Here is a 23,661-nt window from a genome sequence, read left to right on the forward strand (position 1 = left end):
GGATAGCAAAAGGAGGATGGGGGGAGGGGCGTGGAAGACAAAGTGCTGGGGGCCTGGAGTACACTCTCCAGCCTCCTGGCAAGTTCTCCTCCTTCCACCACCACAAGATCAAAGATCAAAGGTTGCAGCCTCCACCTTAACAGGTTAGAACTTTCCTCCACAGTTTCCTTTTACTATAAGCTGCACATATTCATAACTTTAAAAAGTTTCCTAGCCAATCTGAAGCCACCACTCTTTTGTTCTTACTTCACCATCTGGTCCAATTGCCGGGGTCTGCCCTTCTGCCGTCTCAGCCTTCTGGGGAAAACGGAAAGATCATTAGTCGCATCCGTTCGTGGAAACCAAAGTGCTCGGCATTTTTAAACACGTTCTGGGGCAATGTATTCAGAACACATTTTGATTTTTGAATGCACGCGAGAAGTGAGTGACACAGGAAGGAAGATTTCAAACTTTAAGAGGTTTGATAAATTAATGTAAAAGCTAACACCGGAGAGAAGGTGTCCTGGGACAAGTATATGCCTAACCACAAGCCACACAAGGAGCACTACTCAAGTTTATTCCTTTCCACTGGAGATGTTCCCATCCAGTTTTAGTGTATAGTCAGGACAAAAACATCTACAACAACTGCAAACAATATATATGTAGGGCAGGGGAGAACCATATTCACCAAGTTCAGGGCAGAAGTAAAGTGTTCAGCTGCAGACACAGAATTCCCAACCCTGTTTTTGCTGTTTATTTGCAAAGCAGGGTGCAGAGCATTTACAGGGGAGCAGTGCTGGGGTGCTACTTAACCCTTTCCCTATCCATTGCCATTCCCCTGAATCCCTGCCCCCCAACCACTCTTCATCCCACTTGCTCTGGAAACAAAGCAGGGAACTTTGTTGCAGGATATTGGTAAGAGGGGTTGCAGAGGAAAAGCAGTGGAAAAGAACATTCTCAACAGTCTGTTTCCTGTTCAATGGAGAAGGCACTGAACAGAGCTGAATGTCTGGACAATAAAGGCCACTCTGTGCAAACGTATCCAGAGCGTCAGTTATAGCCTGACGTTGGACTGTGTTGAATGAATGTCCTCCAAACCACACGCAGAAGTGAGACCCTCACTGCTTTGTCCTTGCACCAATTATGGAAGTAGTTGATATAATGGTGATGCAATACACATGATGGATCGAATACAATACTTCTCTCCAGACCTTATTTTATTGCGTAAATTAAAACATAAAAAGAGGGAATTGCAACAAAGAACAGACGTTTTGACGTATATATGTCAGAATGTCTGTTCTTTCTGTGTTTTAATTTACGCAATAAAATAAAGTCTGGAGAGAATAATTATAGACGTGTTCCAGGTTAACCCCTGAGTTTACTCTGGAAACCTTTGGAGGGGAGAAAAAGATCTCACTGCCTTTCCCAAGAGAGTCCGCTACCTCATCAGTCTGATTCTCTCAACTTTCAGGCAGTGAAGTTCAACCAAACTGTATCTGGATGCATGATGGGCCCCACATTTAGTACATCAGGCATGGTCACAGTCAACTAGACTATAGGCTGCAGGTTCAACCAGATCAGAGGATCAGGGTCATCTCAATCAATGATATGCTACAAATAATCACTCACCCCTGCTTTCTTCAAAGGCACCTGACAAAGTATTTTTGAAATAAAGAAACAGGGAAGAATGCAGGCTTCAAGGCCAATGGGCAGAGAAGTTTTTTTAGCTGTCTCTGCCTCAGTGTTCCAGAATCTGACAAAGAAACACCGTAACCAACAGACTAAGATGGAAGCCTGGAATGCCAGCCAATTTTCTTCAAGTTTGCATCAACTGACGTTGAACTAGAATTTATCTTGGAACCTGTCTTGCCTCACCAATTCCTCTCAGTGGTGTTTTCAATCCATCAGACACACATCAGTGTTCAGTTGGTTAGGAACAATCTACCAGCTTAGCAATATGTGAGCTTTTTGAATTGCGCTGACTACCTGATATGACCATACCACAATAGCCTCTAGTATGGCAGCAGAAGCCACTGAAGCAGCTGGGTGAAATAATTCTTCAGGGAGTGTCAGGAGCGTAGCAAGACCCTCGGGGGCCCAGGGACAAAATCATTGTAGGGGCCCCCGCTATCGCCTGGGCTTGGCTCCTTGTGTGGACAGCCTCTGTGTTGGTCGGTCCTACTTCATTAAATTGTACAGATGTACTTCTGGCAAGCATCACTAACTAGTGGGATAAGTAAAGCCCACTAACATTTTACTAAAATGAGAGCCATTTCAGTCTGTTACAGGAAGCTTTGGCTGCTAAGATCCTCTGCTTAAGTTCATCCAAAAGAGAAGCATTTATGACTATTATTCTAACAAAATTTTAGTTTTATTAAGAGAGTTGGGCCCTCCTCCGAGGGTCCTAGTAAAAAACTTAATAGCATCACGAACCAGGATAGAAATGAGAAGCAAAAACTAAACCTGTTACCTTCTTTTTCTTCTTCTTCTTCTTCTCCTTTGCAACTTGTGCAGCCTTGTGCTGTCTCACCAACTCTGTGAGGTTAGCCACATATTCATCTGTCTGCTGAAGCAGGTAAGCTAAACGTTTATCTTTCTTTTGATCAATAAGTTTACGGTACCCTTCTTCATCTTCAGCCTTTAAAAGAAATCCACACACAGACACAATTTTATTTCTTCAACACTAAGAACAGGGATAAAATCTTTTTGGTTACTGAACTGCAGCCTATGAAATGTAGCAAAATAGAGTTTATTCGTGAAACATTTAACTTGCAATCTCATAGAGTCTTACCATCAACCTGCGCATTCTCTCCTTTTCAATTCTCTCGTTTTCCTTCTTTTGCTCACGCTCAGTATTGGCATGGTAAGTGGCCACAGCCTTTGTAAGTTTTTGAATCTTGCCTGTGACAGATCGATGGTATTCTTTGAAATCCTTGGCATGCTGGAGAATGCTATTGAGGTACTCCTAGAAGGGACAAGTTGATAAAAGCAGATTTAAAATGCCTGTTTTGTACTTAACTGTAAAAACTGTCTGCTTAAGATTGCGGGAAGTCTATAACTGTGGTATCACCAGTCACGCAATATCCTCCATAAACTGTTCCAACTGCTCCTGATCCTAGTGATGTTCTTTCCAGAATTTTACCACCTTCAATAAATAAGATTTCCTTCTAGACCTTCAACCTAAATCTTGAATTCTGCTTGTAATTTTTTCTGGGTTTATTCTCACAATCCCAGGAGCAGCAGAGACAGAGTTCAATCAAGGAGGCCTCCAGAAGATGTCAAATACACCTAGCATCTCTCCACGGGAAAATAACTCCAGGAGAGCTGATATGAGTATTTGCAAGGACTAGAACTCAGAGGACTGGGTCTCACGATCAGTGAGACCCGGTTTGGGGCAGTGAGCGGGAAGAGCGGGCTAAGCCCACTCTCCCTGCTCACGAGCGGGCAGGGAGCCCTGGGCGGCTGGCTCGGCTGCCCACATGATGGCCGGCTCCATGACGGACCCGGCAGGGGGTGGGGGGAGCGGGGGCCGAGCGGCCCCCACAAGCCCCAGTATGCCCTGCACGAGCGTGCAGGGCATACTGGGGAGACCCCCGGAGCCAGGAGGTGGCTTTTCGCCTTCCAGCCAGGGGTCTACTCATGAGTAGGTGCAGCGCGAAGGCGCGTCGCGGCTACTCACAATCCTAAAAAGCAGGTTTGCTGGAGCGCTCGCTCTGCAAACCTGCTTTTTAGCAGGGGTTCTCGAGCGGGTTACCTGCTCAAGAACCACCGGGCTCGGCTGCGAGCCCGGTGGTTCTTACAGTCAACAAAAATCGGGCTAGCCTCTGCTAGCCACAGGAAGAGTTAGAGACATCTCTGGATAAAAAGGCTCAGCATGACCTGGCTATTGCAAATATTTTTGCTATCCAGCTTCACAGACCTTAATTTTTAGCACCTATCTCTTGAAACTGAGGGCCAAATTACATGGGACATGCAAGACCTATGATTGGTTTTTACTTTAGAAGAGGCACAGAAACCTCAGAATGTGATTAGAGCAGCAATGCTGGAAGAGGCAGGGAGTTAACTCAGTGTCTCTCTTGATTCACAGCACTGTGTTAGCAGCTGATCGGACTCTAACCTACAATAGAGAGATACCAGAGACCCTCACCATAACACAACAAATATTTATATACCGCTTTTCAACAAAAGTTTCCAAAGCAGTTTTCACAGAGAAACAATAAATAAATAAAATAAGATGGCTCCCTGTCCCCAAAGGGCTCACAATCTAAAAAGAAACATAAAATAGACACCACCAACAGTCACTGGAGGTACTGTCCTGGGAGTGGATTGAGCCAGTTACTTTCCCCCTGCTAAATAAAGAGAATCATCACGTTAAAAAGGTGCCTCTTTGTCCAGTTAGCAGGACATGCTACATAACTCTCTGAGTACCACGCTTCTTCTCTTAGCCCTCTAGTCTTTTCCTTTTCTCTGTTTAGCTGTGAATCTTTCTTTTTCAGCCTCCTAGCTTTCCCTCTTGCCTCTTCATTCAGGAAGGCGGTAGAGTTAGTTTCTATCTACAAAATTCAACAAATATCTTAATACTGATAAAACAATTAAATACAAATATGACTCATTAATAACTCTTCTCTGACGCTTCTTACTTTTGCCACTTTCTTCTGCATAACACTTTTTTTTTAAAAAAAAGAAAAGAATGATGTACCTGATGCTTTTGCCGGCGTTTTCGTTCTTGCTCGATCTTTTGTTGTTTTTCCAGCTTCTCAGTGATGCGAGCTTCCCGGAGGGACTGCCGTTTGCTACGTTTATATGCCTTGGCATTTAGTGCTGTTTCCAGAGCAGTATCTCTCCTCATGCACACCACAACTTCTTGACGCAGCTTTTGAACAAACATTAAATAAGGACATTCAGCTCTTAGCTGTGAGTGGAGGAGAGTGCGGGCCAGTAAAATGTCAGCATTGCCACCAAGGCATAGTGCTGGTGGCAATGCCAGGTTTTAATACAGGAGAACCCCATCATTCATGGGGGATTCCGTTCCACTGGTGGGGGGGTGGATAATGAGGGCTATGGGAATCAGGGTTTTCAGTTCCCGGACTGCCCCAAATTGCCAAAAATCGGCCAAAGGTAGGCATTATTTTCCCCAAATAAAACCCCCAATAACCCTCCAAAGTTTCCTACCATGTTCTCCAGTAGTCCACCATTGCAAAAATTGGCTGAAAATAGTTGGTTTTGCCCCATTTTTTGTTAAAATGAGCCATAGGCTTCCCAAAACAAAATGGCAATCAGAAATTACCTCCGAGGTCATTTCTGGCCACCCTATACTCACAGATACATGGGTTTAAACTCCCCCCACCAGTCCCCCCCCCCATATACTGAGGTTTGGTGCTAATTACCCAGCCACTGATACGCAAAACCACAAGTGCTGGACCCGCGGATAACGAGGTCCTCCTGTATTTAAAAGTGCACACCAATTTAAACTTCTTTCTACAGCTGTCTGCCAAGAGGATTTTTACAAGTATTGACGGCACTACTGTGAAATTGGTGTTGGTGTCTATCCACAACCATCAGAGTAGGAAAAGTGTCAGAATGGCCTTGCACTGCTGCTGCTACCATTCCTTCCAACCCCTACAGAGCCCCACCAGCTAGGCCTCCAAGCAGGATAGGAGGTATACAAATATGGAGCGCATCTCAAAAAACAGATGTTACTATTTACTTCTATTCTGTTCCACCTGTTCCTGCTTTTTAGCATGCTGAATGGGAGAAAAAAAGCAAAGGCAAAGCACACCACCACCCACAAAAGTGCAGACCAGAAGGAGGAGGAGCTGCCAAGCAAGACAGAGAAAGAATTATCAGGAGGAAAAATAGATGGTGACACAGTCTCAGAGGAATCAAAGAGAAAAAGGATTTTTAAAGGGCTTTTAGTTTTAGCCAGAAGATTGTCCCTGGAAACCTTACAAAGAGCAGCCAATTTTAAACAGATTGGACGGGGCAAAGAACAGAGATGCAGATAAGCAAGGGACTAAAAGGATGGAAGGGAGATGGGAGAGTAGCAAGAGGGAAAGCCAGGCTTAAAGGAAGGCTTGGGTGTACTTGAAAGCAGAGGTGAACCAGCAAGTTAAAAAGGCCAAAAATTTGCCAGAAAACTAGCTAACCCATTCTGGAAAATCTAGAGGTGAGTTTCACATTTTAAACTTCTGATTTTATTGAAATGAAGCTGGTCGTCGACACTGACTCGATGGCACACCTTTACCTTTAGTCAAACATTAGTTCTCTTACATGTGCATTGACCAACAAAACCCTGTAATAAAAGATTTAATTTCTAATCCAAAAAGAGTCCTGAGCCACAGTGTTTCAGCAATGGCACAACCTACCTGTCTCTGGAAGTTAAGCAATCGCAATGCTTTGAGTTCAATAGTAGCTTTAGTTCGCAAATCACCAGCCAGAGACCCAGGAAGGTTTTCAAGTTCTTGAATCCTGTGGGCTATGCGAGCTTGCAGTCTGGACAAAGAAGATTAAAGACAAACCATGAGCTCATTAAGTGTTTAGTCCTAATCTAAAGTGCTCGCTTTGGCAGCACATATACAGATACTAAATAAGATATATCAGGTACAATAATGACTGACTAAGGTGTGAGGAAGCCAAATGAACAGCAGCAGAGGTTCTAGATAATTGAATCCACTCATCTGCATAAGGCAATGTTTACTATATTCACCAATCCCTGAGCAAAGCATTATAGCTTTGGCATAGACTCTCTTCTTGTTAGTTGTAGCACCACAGGCCACTTGATTCCAAAGACTAGGAGTACTACCAACTACTAGGGGTAGTGCCAGACCCTGCCACTCAGTTGAATCCAACCTTGGTTAAATCGCTGATTTATGGTCAGGAGAATACTTATCACTAAAGAGGCCCACACAGTTTTACCTGTATTCTCTCTCTTGAAGGATTTCAACTGGATCAAGTCCTCTTGGTTTCTGAATCGGGGTGATACGATTCTGCTTCTGATGAAGCTGCACCATTGGGGCAGGCTGGGCTGGTTGCCCAGGTGACTGAGTTTGGGGAGGCATTACAGGGGATGCTGCTGGAGGTACCGCCGGAGGTGCTGGTGAAGGACGGCCTGTTGGCTGAGGAGGAATCAGTTTCTGAGGTGTGCTAGTAGGGGCTGCAGCATTTGCCATTGGTCCTGTGTAAGAACAGCATTGGGAGGGAAACAACCTGTAAGATTCCCTCATATAAGAATCTGAAATGGGTACATAAATATGAACAGAAAGATTGGAATCTTCAAGGATTTATTTACGTAGTTAGGCAGTTGTGTTGTTTATTATTACATTTATTTGTTTGTTTAAAATATCCGTACCCCGCTCCTCCAGTGCAATACTGCTCGGGGCGGCTTACAACAATAAGATAGACACAGATACAAGTAATAATTAATTTTTTAAATTAAAAAAAGTCAACCTTCCATCAAAGAGGTTTGGGCTAGGATGTGCAAAACGTTTTGATGGCAAAATTGGCCTATTTTGAGTTTGACACAGAACCACCCCGTTTTGATTGAAACATTTTGACATTTCAGGCACCATTTTGGAGGCCTGTTCTCCCCTTGGTGATTGGTTTTCTGGCACTGGATTCTGAATGGCTTGCCTCCTTGCTTCTTGGCTGGCTTGTTATCATACAAATCAAGTGTTGTCACAGGCAACTATGCCCCCATTGGCTGCGGAGAGGGAAGGGGGAACATAAAAGAAGGGAATTTCAAATTCAAAATTTATTCAAAGGGACTGGGAGGCAGAGAGAGCCCTAACAGTGTGCCTCTCTTGAAGAGGATACATCAGAGAGGAGGAAGAAATCAAGGAAAATTTGATTTTATGGTTTTCTTTTCTCAGAACTGAGTATAATATGCTGTGCTATTGCTGCTGTAACCATCCGGTTTTGCTGGATCTCAGACGGACAAAGGCAGAACTTGGGTGCCTTCTTTCCTTGAGCTGTGGTTTGTTTTGTTTGTGAGACAGTGTTGTGGTGAGATATAGACAAAGGCAGCTCTCTTTCTCTCTGTAATATTTCTTGGTGATTGCTGTAAGGAGCTCCATGTCTGGTCTTGAAACTAACTTCTGCTCACTTACTGCTCTGGTCTGCTCTTCAACCTGCATTATAAGGTATTGTACGTAGTCAAAATGTGGCTGATGTTGATCTTTTTGAGCTTATGGCTATGCTTGCTGCTAAGTAAGGGTGCTGCTGTGGCAGCTGTTGCAATGCTAGGAACTAAAGGAGTCATGGTGTGTGAGAGAACAACTTGTGCAAATGATGTTACTGCAGCACAGGCACTGTGGCTGGCAGTGGATTCTGGGTCAGTGATTCTTTTTTGCCCATTTTCCGACTGTGTTTGAAATGTATGTTCTGTGTTGGGAGGGACAGATTCCCTTTTACTGTGTGCTTCTCCAGTGTTTTCCAAGGCAGGGTTGCAAATTGCAATGGAAAACTTGTGTGTGCACTCTGTGAAGGCTGCTTGTTCCGGCTACAGGGAACAATGGGGAGACTTGAAACACCCCATTGTTCCCCATGGGTAGCTCCTAGGGACACCAAAGTGGGTTAGGTGATAGGGCATGGTGGGTGCTACCTAACACCCAACCCCCCAAAAGAAATGGGAAAGCAAGTGATTTTAATCAAATTCTTAACCATTCCCCCAAACCCCCATAGGATCCTATGGTTAAGTTGGGAAAGAGCAGCAACTGTTCCCAAGATCAACCAGTACTCATCATGCCATGGATCTGAATCCATTTCTCCCTAATCTGCCACTCTGTCTCTCAAAATACCACAGCGGCTCTCAAACCCAGTAAATTATCTGAGATAGGCCCTCACGTTGTATAAAGACCTCTGAAATGAATAAAAGGTGCACCAAAAGCAGCAAATGTGCTAAATGACCCACAACTATCTTACACAAACAGTGCAGGAAAACAATGTGAAGCCTGTTGCTATTTGATTGCAAGTTTTCCCCAAGCCACTGATTAAATTGCTGTGATGTCATGGAATGTTTGCAATATTCTAAGTCTACAGAGTACACCTGTGGGGTATAAATGAGTCAGCAATAAGGCTTTTTTAAAACAGTAAGTATCAGATGAAACTGAAATGTCATATGGGTTGGGGGGAAAGCAGTTAGGCAGGGATGTCTGGTTGCTCAACCCTTCCCCCTTTTTATTTATTTTTGGTGTCAGTAACAAGGTACCTGAATTGCAAAGGGAGTTTGTTCTGTGTTGTTGTTTTGTTATATGTAAAAATGATGAAATTGTTGTTCCAGACAAGGAAAAAAACTATTAAAATGTAGCAAGTAACATTTCAAGTAAGCAAAATAAATAAATATGAGCCAAAATATTCAAATACCAAAACTTTAATTATGTTGGCAACTACTGAGAACATTCAATGTTCATCCTTCCATCTCAATGTCCGTATTCAGATTTACTGTTTCCTTAAATATTTTACCTGTTTTCTTTCCCATGCCAGTCACTGCAAATGCCATGTATTTATCAGATTTGGGTTTTTATAGTGAAAATCCAAAAAAAAAAAAGACTAGTAGGTCAGTTTAAAGCAAGATACTTGTGGCTGGGATAGTTACAGATGGCCATGTTTGGCCCCCTTGATCATGTTTCTTCTTTAGGCTATAGTTAAATCATTTTTCTCCCCTACATTCTTATTGCCTATCTTCATCTATCCAAATAGCAGAAACATATATCACAGTGTAAGAGCAAGCACATATGCATGTACTCTCTCTCTCTCTCCCCCCAGTCAGCTAAGTTGTAAGATTTTAACTAATAAATGTTCTATAGAATACTCTTGGCTGACTGTAATTGAGCATGTGCAAACCTAGTGAGAGCAATCGTCTCAAATTTGTAGAAATTAAAAACATATTTATTTTGACAAACCCATGAAAGGTTCTTGTACAGAAGACAGACTACAGAAAGGAGGTCCCCCCCAAAAAAAAATTAAGTCAGTCTGGGTTTCATTATTTGATAGCATATCTCCAACTGTAAATACGGGGTGGTGGGGGAGCTGACTGTGGTGGTGTGGTTTCATGTGTGCTTTTCAACTTCTGCTCCTCATAACTTAGCAATTTCTCCACAGATTCATTAAATAAAACTGGCACACTTCAGCTGGCAATTCTCAGCTTTAAAATGCATGTTCTGGGTTTGAGAAACTATGGAAGGTTTGAGAAACTATTCAAGGTCAGCCGGGGGTGGGTGGGGGAGGTTGGGTGAAATAACATGATAGAATGCTGTTTTGTGTCTCCACCCTAAATACCAAGGCACTCCCGTGCTTGTGTAATGAAAATATAGCACCCTGTATAGGGAAGGTATTGCAACATATGTTACATTACTTGTTTGATTCAAAATTACAGCAAGATGCAAGGAAGAGAGCTGTGTAAGAAATGGCTTTGAAGACAAATTTAGACAGAGATTCACCTCACACACAGAGTTATTAACCATGAGTGTTGAAACTGCATGACTATGTAGGCAACTATACTAAAATAAAACATCTCTGTGTGTGCACACATGAGGGTGCATTCTCCATACTGCAACAGCAAAACCTTACAGTGAATGAATTACGAATACAAATATTTATATACCACTTTTCAACAAAAAGTTTCCAAATGGTTTACATAGATAAATAAAAATGGCACCCTGTCCCCAAAGGGCTCACAATCTAAAAAAGAAAAATAAGACAGCCACCAGCAACAACCACTGGAAGGATGCTGTGCTGGGGATGGATAGGGCTAGTTGCTCTCCCCCTGCTAAAGAGATGACAGTTTGGGGTGGTATACAAATTTGGTAGATAGATAGATAGATAGATAGACAGATAGATAGATAGATAGATAGATAGACAGATAGTTAGAATCACCACTTTTAAAAGGTGCCTCTTCGTTCAATTAGTAGGGGATATTACAGTATATTACAGTAAAGTTGGCACAGGAGACTTTGAGTGACAGAGCTCCTGATTTTTCTATTGTACCTATGCTTGAATTCTGTGAAAATAGCAGCATTTCTATAAAATATCCAAAAGACTAATGATATCTGCATTTTTTACAACGTCATGGCTTTGCAAACTAGCTAATAAACATGTAAGTGTATAGTATGCAAAAATCGGAAACAAACACAACAAGAAGTTCTGGTAAGACCTAATCTGCCTACTTTCTTTTCACTATAATCTGAAATGATAATTACCATCTTCACAAGTTAGCCCACTTCCACCTCAAATGCTCATGCACCTGCCATCTTGAACTGGGGTGGATGACATCATCAAAAACTATGCCATTTAAGTGTCCCTATGAGTCACTCACTACAATGGTACCAAATTTGGTTAAAATCAGTTAGGAGGTCCACAAGTTTGCCCACCTGTGCCTCAAACATTCATGTGTTCACCCTTGAGCCCTATATGTTCCTACAGCTGTGCCCAATTTGGTTCATCAGTCCAGGCATTGTGAAGTTGACAGGGAGACAGACAGACACACTGCTGGGTGATCTCATAAGCTTATTTTCCTTAAGGAAAGTAGGCTAATATACAAAAATACCCAGCCATGTTTTCTGAATCTCACAATTTAAAAACCCATTCTCTTAAAATAAATAGAAACTAGCTGAACCGGCGCAGAACATCTGTGCCCCCTAGTGCCCCCACCCCTTTTTTGCTTGCCACCCCCACCATAATCTTCCCAGCTGCTCCTCTTCTTCTCCCCCCGCCCACAGTCACTGCGTCCGCCCGCCTGCCAGGCCTACTTGCCATATGTGGCCACTTCGGCTGCCCACCATTTGCCTCTCCAGCCACCCACCCACTATTCGTAGCCGCCTGTCTGCTGGGCCCACTCGCTGGCCCACTCCGGCTGCCCACCCGCTGGTCACAGCCTCTCTGCCTGCCAGCCAGTCCCACCTGCCCTTCGCAGCCACTATTCGCGGCCACCTGTCTGCTGGGCCCGCCAGCCAGTCACGGCCGCTCCAGCCGGCTGCCTGCTGGGGCCACTTGCCTGTCCGCCAGCCGCCCCTCTACTCCCTGCTTCCCCTGGTGGCCAGCCATTCGCCGGACCACCACTTCTCCCCGCCTGCGGCCCCCCATAGCTAATCGGCAGCTCTCTCACAAGAGCTGCCACGCATGGGATTCACAATGGGTGTGCCTAAGAGAATTAGATTTATAGATAGATAGATAGATAGAAGATGGTGGAAGTGGGAAGAAGAGAGGAAGAAAGAGAAAATGAGGCTGTTTACACTACACATTTCTACTGGGTCCGTACTAGTTTAACTGTCACAATTTCCCCTGAAAAATCCTGGGAATTGTGGTTTGATGGTTCATAACAATCTGTGCTTCATAATCATCTGCTAGATCCCAAACCCTCAATCCAGAACTATATTTCCAGGTTTCCAAAGGGGAAAGAACAGCAGTTAAATGAGTATGGTCGGTTCAGACATAATGATAAGCCATGGTTTGCTGCTATATGCACAAGCAGGAGTAAACCCTGGACTCACTGCATCCCCCTTACTCTGTACACTAAGTTCAATATTTCTGCTTAAAGTTTGTAATATATTGTAATTTTCTGTACTTGGACAAAATGGGAAACTATGATTTGTTCCAAAGAAGTTCCCGAGCTGCTCCTGTTTGCATGTCAAGAAGGAAAGGAGAGCCCCAAGGCTCACTGCAGTTCATTTTCATCACCTCAGACCATGCTTTGCTGTGACATCTGAACCAGGCCTATTTCTGTACTATTGATACTTCCTTAAACAAATGTGAAAGGAGGACATCTATGTCAGAAATTAAAACCAGATCCCATACTGCAGCAGGCAGGGGTTAAAAGTGGGTCTTGGGCCCAAAAATGTTAAATTCTATTGATTAAAAGGGCTGAAATTATTAAAAATGTTTTCAATTGGCAAAACGGAGCATTGGTCACTTACAGTGTAGGCTTCTTCTCGTTGTTGCAGTCAAAGCATCTCTATGGGTTATCCCCGTCACGTGCTCCTGGGCAGGACTATGTAAAATAACTAAATAGAAAGCCTTTAGAGCCCGACGGAGATGACCCCGCCCAGTTCTTATAGGCCAAGTAGCATAAGAAAAGGTACAAGCCAAATAAGGACATAACATATTGTATTGACCACACACTAGGCTGAACTGTTAGCCATCGGGAAAGAACTTTAACCCACAAGTAAAATGGCAAATAGAACAAGATAGAACCTGAGCCTCAAAGACATTACTCATGCTAGGGATACCTAGAGTAAATGAACAATTCCCTTGGAGTAGAGCAAAGAGTATAAAAATATATATTAGCCGGGTGGGCCGAGATGCCTTGACTGCAGCAACCAGAAGAAGCCTTCACAGTAAGTGATCAGTGCTCCGTTCTCGGTTGCTGCAATCAAGGCATCTCTATGGGACATACCAAAGCAGTACGTCTCCGGGAGGGATCACCTAGTTTGCTCTACTCCTGGGGAAGTACCCCCTGTAGAACCTGCCTCTCAAAGGCCGCCTGAGCGGAGGCATATAAATCTAATTTGTAATGTTTGATAAAAGTGGACAGGTTCTTCCAAACCGCCACCTTACAGATCTCCTGTACAGGAGCATTAGTTGCGAAGGCCGCTGAAGTTGCAGTAGATCTGGTAGAATGTGCCAGTATGTTCTGAGGTGGACAAATGTGCTGCGCCTCATAAGCAAGTGAGATGCAGACTTGGATCCATCTCGCAATTGTCCTTGAGGGCACTGCCTCCCACATAGATGCGGTAGATATGACACAAACAGTGCGTCTGTCTTCCTGAAACTGGCAGATCGTAAAATATATTTCTTTAAGCAACATCTGATATCCAACTGATGCCACAACTTCTCCTGAAGATGTGTTGGGTGTGGACAAAACGATGGCAAAAATACATCTTGAGACAAATGGAAATCAGATAAGACTTTTGGCTGTGTGAACGGATCAGGTATCAGGTGTACGGAATCCTCTGAGATTATACAATAGGATTTATGAATCTACAATGCTCTCAACTCCGATACTTGCCTTGCTGAAGTCACGGCCACCAGAAAGGCTAGTTTAAGGGACAGCATCCTCAGTGATATTGACCCAATGGGTTTGAATGGAGGATGCTGTAACGCCTTCAGAACCATGTTTAAATTCCATGTTGGAAACCAGTGTGCTACCGGGGGAGATATAAGAGTTCCCCTTCTTAGGAAATGCTTGAGTAACGGATGTTCCATAGAAGTCTTTGCAGATAAAAGATGAAAGTGGAGATGAGAGGCACCATGAGATGAGAGGCACCAGGGAGGCCGCTTGTCTCCTCAGCATATTCGGTCTTAACCCCTTATCTAGTCCTTCTTGTAGAAACTGTAAGAGGTGGTTAAGATTGGCCTGACCCTTAGCGACATGATGATGGCAAGACCAACGAAGAAACGCCCTCAAGGTATATTGGTACACCCGGTTTGTAGATGGACGACTTGAGGCAAGGATGGTGGATGCCACTTTCTCTGTCACACCCTGCTTGTTCAGCAGCTGCAGCTCAGTCTCCATGCAGCTAGCTGAAACCAGGCTGGGCTCAGGTGCGGGACTGGTCCCTGTAGTAACAGGTCCAGTGTGACCGGCAGATGCCATGGCTTGTCTATGCTGAGGGCAATCAGCTCGGCGAATCATGGTCGTCTTGGCCAATATGGTGCTACAAGAATGACTTCTGCTTTTTGCTCTCTTACGTGCCTTAATACTCGAGCCATCAACAGGATCGGAGGAAAATCATACAGTACGCCTCATGGTCACTGGTTGGACAGTGCATCTGTCCCCACCGCCATCTGACAAGAGAACCTGATGATGAAACATGGTAACTTTGCATTGAGTGGTGTCACAAATAAATCCAGGACACGGCGTTTCCACCTGTGTGCCAGTTGTTCAAAGATACGGTGATTCAGTGCCCATTCCCTTGGAAGGTCCTCACTGCTGAGCCAATCAGCAATCGAATTCAGGTCTCCCTGTACGTAGTGGGCTGCAATTGATTTCAGATGACATTCTGCCCAAGACATCAGAAGCACTGACTCCTGATAAAGGGATCTTGACCTCATGCCCCCTTGCCTGTTTACATGTGCTTTGGCCGTGGTATTGTCCGTTTTTATTAAGACATCCCAGCTTGTCACCTGAGGAAGGAGATTGAGTAAGGCCAGTCTGATGGCCCTTAACTCCAGCCAGTTTATCGAGTGCGCTCGCTCCTCTGGAGTCCACTTTCCCTGAACAGAGTACTGATGACAGTGGGCCCCCCAGCCACTGGTACTGGCATCCGTCATCACAATAGTCCTTGGGAACTCTAGAAATCTCTTTCCCATAGATAGATTGTTGGGGGAGCTCCACCACCGAAGAGACATCTGAATATTGGACGGCATCTCCAACATTATGTTCTGCTTCCTTGAGATGACTGAAGGAACCACTGTAGTTCCCTGAGGTGGAACCTCACCCAAGGTACCGCCTCCAAGGTGGATACCATTAGGCCCAGAAGTCTTGCTAAGGATAGCTCTGGTGCCTCCCATGCATGGAACGCCATTCTTGCTTCCAAGACCAGGGTCTGAATTCTGTCCTCTGGCAGAAAAAGCCGATCCAGCATGGTATCTATTATGACCCCCAAATGTAAGAGCCTGTGGGAAGGTATCAGATGACTTTTCTTTTTGTTTATCAAAAAACCTGTGTTGTTTCAGTGTATACAGGGTCACCGATAGGTCGGATGCCGCTGCCTCTGAGGACCTTGATTTCACGAACAAATCGTCCAAGTAGGCAAAGACATGAATGCCCTGTAGTCACAAGTGTGCCATCACGGGTGCTAGGACCTTGGTAAAGACCCTGGGGGCCGAGCACAGGCCGAATGGAAGGGCCTTGTATTGATAGTCGACCCTCGCATATCTGAAGCGTAGAAAACGTCTGCTTTTTGAGTGAATTGGAATATGTAGATAGGCTTCTTTTAAGTTGATAGAAGAGAGCAGGACTCTGTGGTGAAGAGCCTCCGTGATGGAACGCAGGGATTCCATGAGGAATTTTTGTGGATGTACACTCTTGTTCAGATGTTTCAAGTCCAGTACAGCTCTTTTGGAACCATCTCTTTTGGGGACGGTGAACAGAATAGAATAAACACCCCTCACCGCCTGAGATGGAGGGACCTTTTCTACTGCCCCTATTGCCAGAGGACGCTGAATGGCTGAATTTATGTCTGCATGCTTGGAAAAACAATGGGGCGGGGGCAGGGCGGAAGGAACCTTGGATGAGGAAGGGAGTTCATTTCTATTCTGTAACCTGACTTGATCAGTTCCAGGACCTATTTGTTCCCTATAGTCTGCTCCCAAATTTGGAAAAATTTTGAAAGACGTCCCCCAAGCGCATCAGAACTGTTCTTTGCCTTGTTGTTTACCCTGGTTGAATGCTTGTTGATTTCCGAAATTCTTGGGGGGGAAATGCTGGCGAGACCAGGCTCCCCTCTGTGATCTAAAATCTCTGTCACGCCCTCTGAATGAAGGGCGAAAGGAACGAAATGGCTGGAATGGTCTTCTGAATGTAGTTTTATCCCCTTTCTTAGGGGCCGTTGGCATTGCTTTTCTTTTATCCTTTGACTCCACAAGCACATCCTTAAGGGCTGATTCTCCAAAAAGTTTGGAACTATCGTAGGGTACTGCTGACAGGTTTGCCTTTGATGTAATGTCCGCTTGCCAACCCTTAAGCCAAAGGTGATGTCTGCCCACCACTGCGGCAGCAGATGCTCTGGAGAAGAAACTAATAGAGTCCAAAGTGGTATCCGCCACAAACGCCTGGGCTCGTTGGAGTTTCACCAATTGCTGCCTTAGGCGTACTGGGTCAGTCGGAGTCTCATTGAGTAGGTCATTAAGCCACAATAAGCTGGCTCTTGCTGCCATACATGCCGCTGCGGCGGACCGTGTTGCTAGAGATGAGTTGTCATGCACGGGTCTAAAAGCAAATTTTGCCTTCTTTTCCGACAGGTCTTTTAGCAATGCTTCACCATCTCGTGGGATCAAGGACCCAGTGACCAGCTGGACGATTGGTGCATCAGTGCTGGGAGTTTTGGGCAGATCAGTGGTTTCTTGCTGGAATGAGTAAAAATGTGTAGTCGCTGGTATAGGTTTTTTGTTCAATGCAGGCATAACCCACTCTCCTTTTATTGTCTCTGTAAAGCAATCTGGCATAGTTAACAACATATCACGTGGCTTAGCCTTAGGAAACACTAATTCCCCTTTGTGAGTCTGAGTAGGTTCAGTGTCCAGTTTAGACTGTAGCCCAATGGTAGTGAGAATTTTAGTCACAAGGGGGTTAAAATCCTCTGGGGCGAAGAGGCGCTGTGATACCTGAGCAGTTTCTAAGTCTTCCGCCCCAGACCACTCCCCTTCCTCCTTATCAGGGCACAGGTCCTGATCCGGATCCTGGCCACCTCCACCCGGGCCCCCCATATCACCGGTGGTATCTTCATCCTGCATGGGCACCAGCATTTATTTTGTATTGGCCGCCCTGGGCCTAACCTCTTTAGTGGTAGGATCCCCAGACTCTTCCCCCAAAAGATCTGAGGAGTGTACTGACACTGATTTTTTTGGCTGCCTTCTTTACCCCCTTTAGGTGCTTTTTCTTGTACTTAGCCTTCTTAGGCGTAGGTACCGGGGAACTGGAGTCAGAAGAAACCTCAGAGAAGGAGGAGGGGCGCCTACGCGTTTCAGATTTTTTAGGCTTCCTTGTAGGTTTTAATTGAAAAACTGTGTCCACAATGGCATTTTTCAGCCAGGCTTGCCACTCTGGTGGCACGGTTTTAGGTATCGCCAGGGGAATAGATTGGGAAGCCCGCTTTAAGCTAGTCTGTCCAGAACCCGCTTCCCCATGGTCAGAGCTCACCACACACAGATCAGGCTGTTCTCTGTCGCCCTGCTCAGCAGCGTCCTGAATTTTGGCGGGCTTTTCTGTGGACTTTTCCTTCCGTGCGCCATCTTGTCTACCTTCTGAAGCGCCCGTTTGTGTCGCAATTATCGCTCCCCCGGCTATAGCCCTGATCTCGGCTTGCGTGAGGGGAGGCTTCGCGAGAGGTCTGGCAACACCCACCTTCAATCTGGAGTTTAACAAATCGAACGTGGCTCTTTCCTCTTCCCGCCGTGTTGCCGCCAAAGAAATAGCAGCCGCTGTGCTGCACGTCAGGCGCCTCCGCAGCGGGCTGCCTTCATGCTCCCCTTCTGTCTTTGCCCTACTATCACCGCTCAAAGGCGGAAGTAAAGAGGGGGCCTCTCGCTCTGCCGGCTCGGACGGTCTAACGGCCGCCGAGAATGGTACAGGGAGGCGGGAGACTTTTGCAAGCGACGGTTTGGCTTTTGCAGGTGATGGGCTGCTGAGAAGCGGGAAGGGAGAACCAGGAGCCCTTGTGCCCTTCAGAAACTCCGGTTTTGCTCACCCCGCCCGCACAAAAAAGTTTATTACCCTCCCTGCGTGCTCCATACACAGAGGGACAAACAGACGGGCAGCGGGGTGGGAGAAGGGGGGGCAACACACAAACGGCAAAAGACAATTTTTTTTTTTTAGATTAACGACAAGGACGGAATAAGAATAAAGGAGATATAGTGAAAAGAGACAGAAAAGGCAAAAAACAAGAGTTACTAAAGTTCTGACAATACGAGAGAGAGAAGGAACCTGCCAGGAGCAACACAGGACTATAAGAACTGGGCGGGATCATCCCCGTTGGGCTCTAAAGGCTTTCTATTTAGTTATTTTACATAGTCTTGCCCAGGAGCATGTGACGGGGATTAGGGGTGTGCACGGAACCGCCAAACTGCGGTCCAGCACTGGGGTGGGGGGTTGCTTTAAGGGGGGAGAGGGTTTACTTACCCCTCCTGCCGCTTTCCCACTCTGGTGCCTGTAATTTTAGTAGGAATTGGGGCGGCAGGATACCTCCCTGCCGCCCCTTCCCCACTTTCGCTATGAAAAGCTCCCAGGAGTCCTCTGCGCGCGTGCACGTTGTGCGCACGCTTCATGTCTCTGTGACGTGTGCGCGCGCAGAGGACTCCTGGGAGCTTTTCATAGCGAAAGCGGGGAAGGGGCAGCAGGGAGGTATCCTGCCGCCCCAATTACTACTAAAATTACGGACGCCAGAGCAGGAAAGCGGCAGGAGGGATAAGTAAACCCTCCCCTGCTCTTAAAGCAACCCCCACCCCCACCCGAACCGAACCGCCCAGGTCCGGACCGGTCCGGGCTCATCCCTAATGGGGATAACCCATAGAGATGCCTTGATTGCAGCAACCGAGAAAGGAGCATTTCAGCTGGACAGAGATGTAACTGTTTCCTACTAATGAGAGCAAATGGCCTACTGCATTTTTGATATGCCAGATATTATTGTCCTTGAAAACACACCAAAACTAGTGGGGGAAAAAGAACATACAGGAACATAGGAAGCTGCCATATACTGAGTCAGACCATAGGTCCATCTAGCTCAGTACTGTCACACAGGCTGGCAGAAGACAAAAGCACAATTCATGCACAGAAACATTATCTTAAATTCAGCAGCAATTCTCAGATAGGAATTTACTTTATTATTATTACTCAAACATTTTAAGAACTGGTACTTTAGTTTCCCAGCAAAAATGGCCAAATTGGACATCACAGTTTGCTATCCTCTTGGTTGCAATCCTTCTTTGTAGAGAGAATTCAAACCACAGTTTCCGGATTCAGATGTCATGGCAAACTGTGATCTGGCAAGCCAGAACGTCTTCTAATCAGTTAGGCACGTGAAAAAGGAGGAAGCATATGAGCATATGGAACATTCCCAATCCAATAAATCACAGTTTGTTGTACAGGAAATGTGACATCTGAACTGAACCTTAATTATTAGCACGCTGCAGGACTTTGCTGTTCGGGCACTAAGTAACATCCCCAATCCAATAAATCACAGTTTGTTGTACAGGAAATGTGACATCTGAACAGAACCTTAATCGTTAACATGCTACAAGACTTTGCTGTTCAGTCACTAAATAAACGGACAAAACAGAGCCATGAATTTTACCCTCATTGAATCTTACCTTCAGGCCAGGGCTTTGGGGGTCCACCAGGGGGCTGCCCAGGCATTCCTGGGGGAACTCCTGAGGGTCCAGGAGGGGGCATGTTAGGCCCTCCCATACCTGTGTATGCATTAGGGAGAGACATATACACAGAGTAAGGGTTTTTTCCACCACGCCATTTCATTTACTCCTTGAGGAGAGGAAGAAGGGGCTGTTATACTTTGAGGAGAGGAGCGAAAGTCACTTTGTCATGCATCATCCCAAGACTCTCCAAGAATGCATTTAAGCTTGTACTCACCATGAGGTCTGTTGTAGTTTGGAGGCGTTGGCCCAGCTGCAGGCCCTGGTCCTTGCACTGGTCCTGTTCCAGATACAGAAGGTGGAGGTAGAGTTGGCATTTGCTGTTGCATTCCAGGCATTGGCCTTTTTCCCTGCACTGCCATCTGAAGATGATCAGGTAAAGGCTGCCCTCTGGCAAGCATCTTGTAGGCCATGATCTGAGCCCTCAACTGATGCAGCTGATTCTGGTTGAAAGGTGTTGGGCCCCGGTTCTGCTGTCCTAAAGCTTGTGGGTCAGCCCCATCTAATGGGACTCCACCAGGACCAGAGGGCATCTGGGGACCAGAAGAAGGACCATTGGCTGGCACTGGACTTGATGCATGCTCAGAGCCACCAAGTGGAGAAGGGTAACCTGGAGAGGAAGAGAATGTGTTATATTCCACAATGAAGAATAAAATACAGTTCTGTTTTAAATATGCCTCAGCATTTTAGTAGAGACTTTTAAAAAGTCAGATGTCTGAACTGAGAATAATCACATTGTCAATATTTGCTGAGAATCAAGAAGATGAACATTCCAAATATGGAAAGACTGAATTTGCAGGAAGGACTCTGGCAAGAGAAGAGATCTCTAGACCCGTGTGTGGCAGAAAGTGGCTGCAGTGCTATTGCCATCTGCTGCATTTGCCATCTTTCCAGCTAAAGCAATGTATGCCATTCCAAAAAACTAAAACTATTTTTTTTTTTTTTGGCTAAAATAACACTTTCCAGCATAGATCTACTTGATCAAGCTAGAAGAGCTTGACCATTTTAGTGCAACACACATTACAGCCCTAACTGAATGCATATCAGTAGCACTGCCTGGAAGTTGATTCTGTCTTGTAGTCATGATTTTTGTTTGTTTGTTCGTTTGTTTTAGAAGCACTATACATATTGTAGTCATTCTTCCCTGCTGTTGCTATTCCAAAGTTATTCTGTCTCAAGTTCAGTCACTTGTATCAAGACTACAAACAATCTCACCCAATCTTAAGAGCAGTACCTTGAGAATGCTGATCCATTGGGCTTGGAGGAGGTCCCATTCCTGTATGCCCTCCAGCCCTCATTCCCATGCCCTTCATCTGACTGTAACGGGGGTCCTCAGATATCCCCTTCTCATGCATGGAATCCAGTGGCTGCAACGACAATGAAAAATGAACTTCTAAAATCCATCTGTGCACAGTGGCTAACATTCTGCGCAGCTGTGGAACAACTCAGAACTGCTTCCAGCCAGGTGTGCAGCATGACTTCCATTGGAAACTATAGAGGTAGCACTATGCAACTGCCCAGAAGTATTCTAAGTTGTGACACAGTTGCCCCATCACGTTACACGGTTGGGACTATCTCTCATTCCACTGTGTGGAATGTCGACGAACGATGTCGACCTACATACAGAGCACAATTTACTCAGCAGACATATTCATGATATGCTTGCTATTCAAGTTAAAGGTATCCTAGATGCACAGAATTAGTATCCTATCATCTGTATTGGGTGATCAAGCTACTATTGATCCAACAGAAAAAACTACTTTCCCAATACATGCCACTATTTAAAGAATTTACTTAAGAACAAATATCCATGCATAAGGGAAAATATATTTTAGACCATGAAGATTAATGTGGCTTTGGTGTAAAATGTATTCTCCCTTATGCATGGACACCACCCTGGCCTACTCAATCACATGCTGAGAGAGAAGTGTTGTATACATGTCACAGAACATTACAATCCCATTTTGAGACCTATCTATACCCCACCCCCACTTCCTCCTGCCCTGCTCCATACCATAAAACAGGGATTCCCAACCAGTGGTAAACCAGATGTTGCAGGACTACAACTACCCCCAGCAACAATAAAATTAACTGGGGATGATGGGAGTTGTATTTCTGCAACATCTGGAGTATCACTGGTTGGGGATCCCTGCCATAAAGTACTTTTGTTATTGCCATTCATTCATTCGATTTCTATACCGCCCTTCCAAAAATGGCTCAGGGTGATATGCACCAATATGCATTTTCAGTGGCAATATGGCAGTGAGGCTTTGCATCCTCAATACAGCTTTGTCCATTTATAAACTTGTCAAAGTGTTTGGTATGGAGGGATACATAGGTTGCATTTCTGTTAATTGCTTGTGTTATAGTTCTGACACAAGACTGATTATGATCCTAAGATAAATGTTTGTATTGCAAAACACAAATAAAGCCCTATATCAAGCATTATTAGCAGCAGAAGGTAATAACTGAAGTGAGTTTTATTAGTGGAAAGGATTTAATGACCAAACCAAGAAAAACTAGAACATGGACTAAATTTTATTGCAAATGTGCACAAAATAAGTTATTAAATTGGCCACCAGTACTGATGGATTTCTTGCCTTGAACTGATCATTAATCAATGATCAATTCAAGGCAGGAAATTTAATTGATCATTTATTAATGATTTAATTGATCAATTAATTAATGATCAATTAATTCACAAAAAGTATGGATTACTTTTACTCTAGAAACATTTCACATGACAAGACAGCAACTGAACAGATTTCAAAAGGGAACTTGAGACATCGGGGGTTAACATTTGGAAAAAGAAGAGCCTCATCACCACTTGAAAGTGGACTAATTTCCACTCTATACTCAAAGCCCCAAGAACAGTTAAAGCTACAAAGATGAATTAATAAAATAATGGGCCAATTAAAAAAGCTGCGACAAAGAAGTGAAACATTACTCCAAGAAAAGAGAGCTGTTGTGCTACATTTTATTAGTGGGGAAGCACTGAGAGAAAGAGGTCAAATGCAGCACTGATTACCTGGTTTTCATTTTCTACAGGGAAAGCAAAACAATGCCATTAAAAACGCATACATTCTAAGCCAGTGGTTCCCAATCTGTGGTACTCTAGACACTGCTGAACTACAACTCCCATCGTCTCCCGCTACAATTTATTGTGGCTGGGGATGATAGGAATTGTAGTTCTGCAACATCTGGTTGGAAACTCCTGGTGTGAGCAAAGCTGTGATTTATTACCTTATGCATCTGATGCATATTGTCCTGAGAATAACCTCCAGGCCCCTGTGGTGGAATAGGGTGCCCTGCTGATGGTGGCCCAGGGCTGGGGCCCATCATGCTATGTGCAGAACCAGGTGATGGTCCAGGACTGGGGCCCAGCATAGCACCAGGAGAAGGCCCAGGCCCAGGAGAAGGCCCAGGACGAGGTGTTCCTCCCATTGGAGGATCAGGAGTGGACATTTTCAACAACGTAGTTCAAAATAATATCCTAGTGCAAGAGAATTCATTATTAGTAAAAAGAAATATTCTTCATCAGTCAATGACACACAACCAGTGATTGACAGTTATTGGCATAACAAGACAAGACATGCTGCACCA

The 23,661-nt window shown here is 44.9% G+C and overlaps 1 protein-coding gene across 10 annotated transcripts in view; it reads right to left on the reverse strand.

Moving 5' to 3' along the window:
* Positions 1–23,661, reverse strand: part of SMARCA4 (SWI/SNF related, matrix associated, actin dependent regulator of chromatin, subfamily a, member 4) — a 108,018-nt gene that overhangs the window by 66,507 nt on the left and 17,850 nt on the right. For 9 of the 10 annotated variants that reach the window (XM_053289804.1, XM_053289805.1, XM_053289800.1 and 6 more), the window contains 10 exons: positions 23,302–23,551; positions 21,293–21,425; positions 20,276–20,668; positions 19,999–20,097; positions 6,895–7,153; positions 6,345–6,471; positions 4,679–4,852; positions 2,771–2,944; positions 2,450–2,617; positions 247–297 (listed from right to left, as the gene is read on the reverse strand). In XM_053289804.1, the coding sequence (XP_053145779.1) occupies positions 247–297; positions 2,450–2,617; positions 2,771–2,944; positions 4,679–4,852; positions 6,345–6,471; positions 6,895–7,153; positions 19,999–20,097; positions 20,276–20,668; positions 21,293–21,425; positions 23,302–23,523 (1,800 nt within the window). In that variant the 5' untranslated portion in view covers positions 23,524–23,551. The remainder of the gene's footprint in view (positions 1–246; positions 298–2,449; positions 2,618–2,770; positions 2,945–4,678; positions 4,853–6,344; positions 6,472–6,894; positions 7,154–19,998; positions 20,098–20,275; positions 20,669–21,292; positions 21,426–23,301; positions 23,552–23,661) is intronic. The other variant, XM_053289799.1, reaches the window with a different exon arrangement.

This window comes from Hemicordylus capensis, chromosome 2 (assembly GCF_027244095.1).
Source record: "Hemicordylus capensis ecotype Gifberg chromosome 2, rHemCap1.1.pri, whole genome shotgun sequence".
NCBI lineage: Eukaryota > Metazoa > Chordata > Lepidosauria > Squamata > Cordylidae > Hemicordylus > Hemicordylus capensis.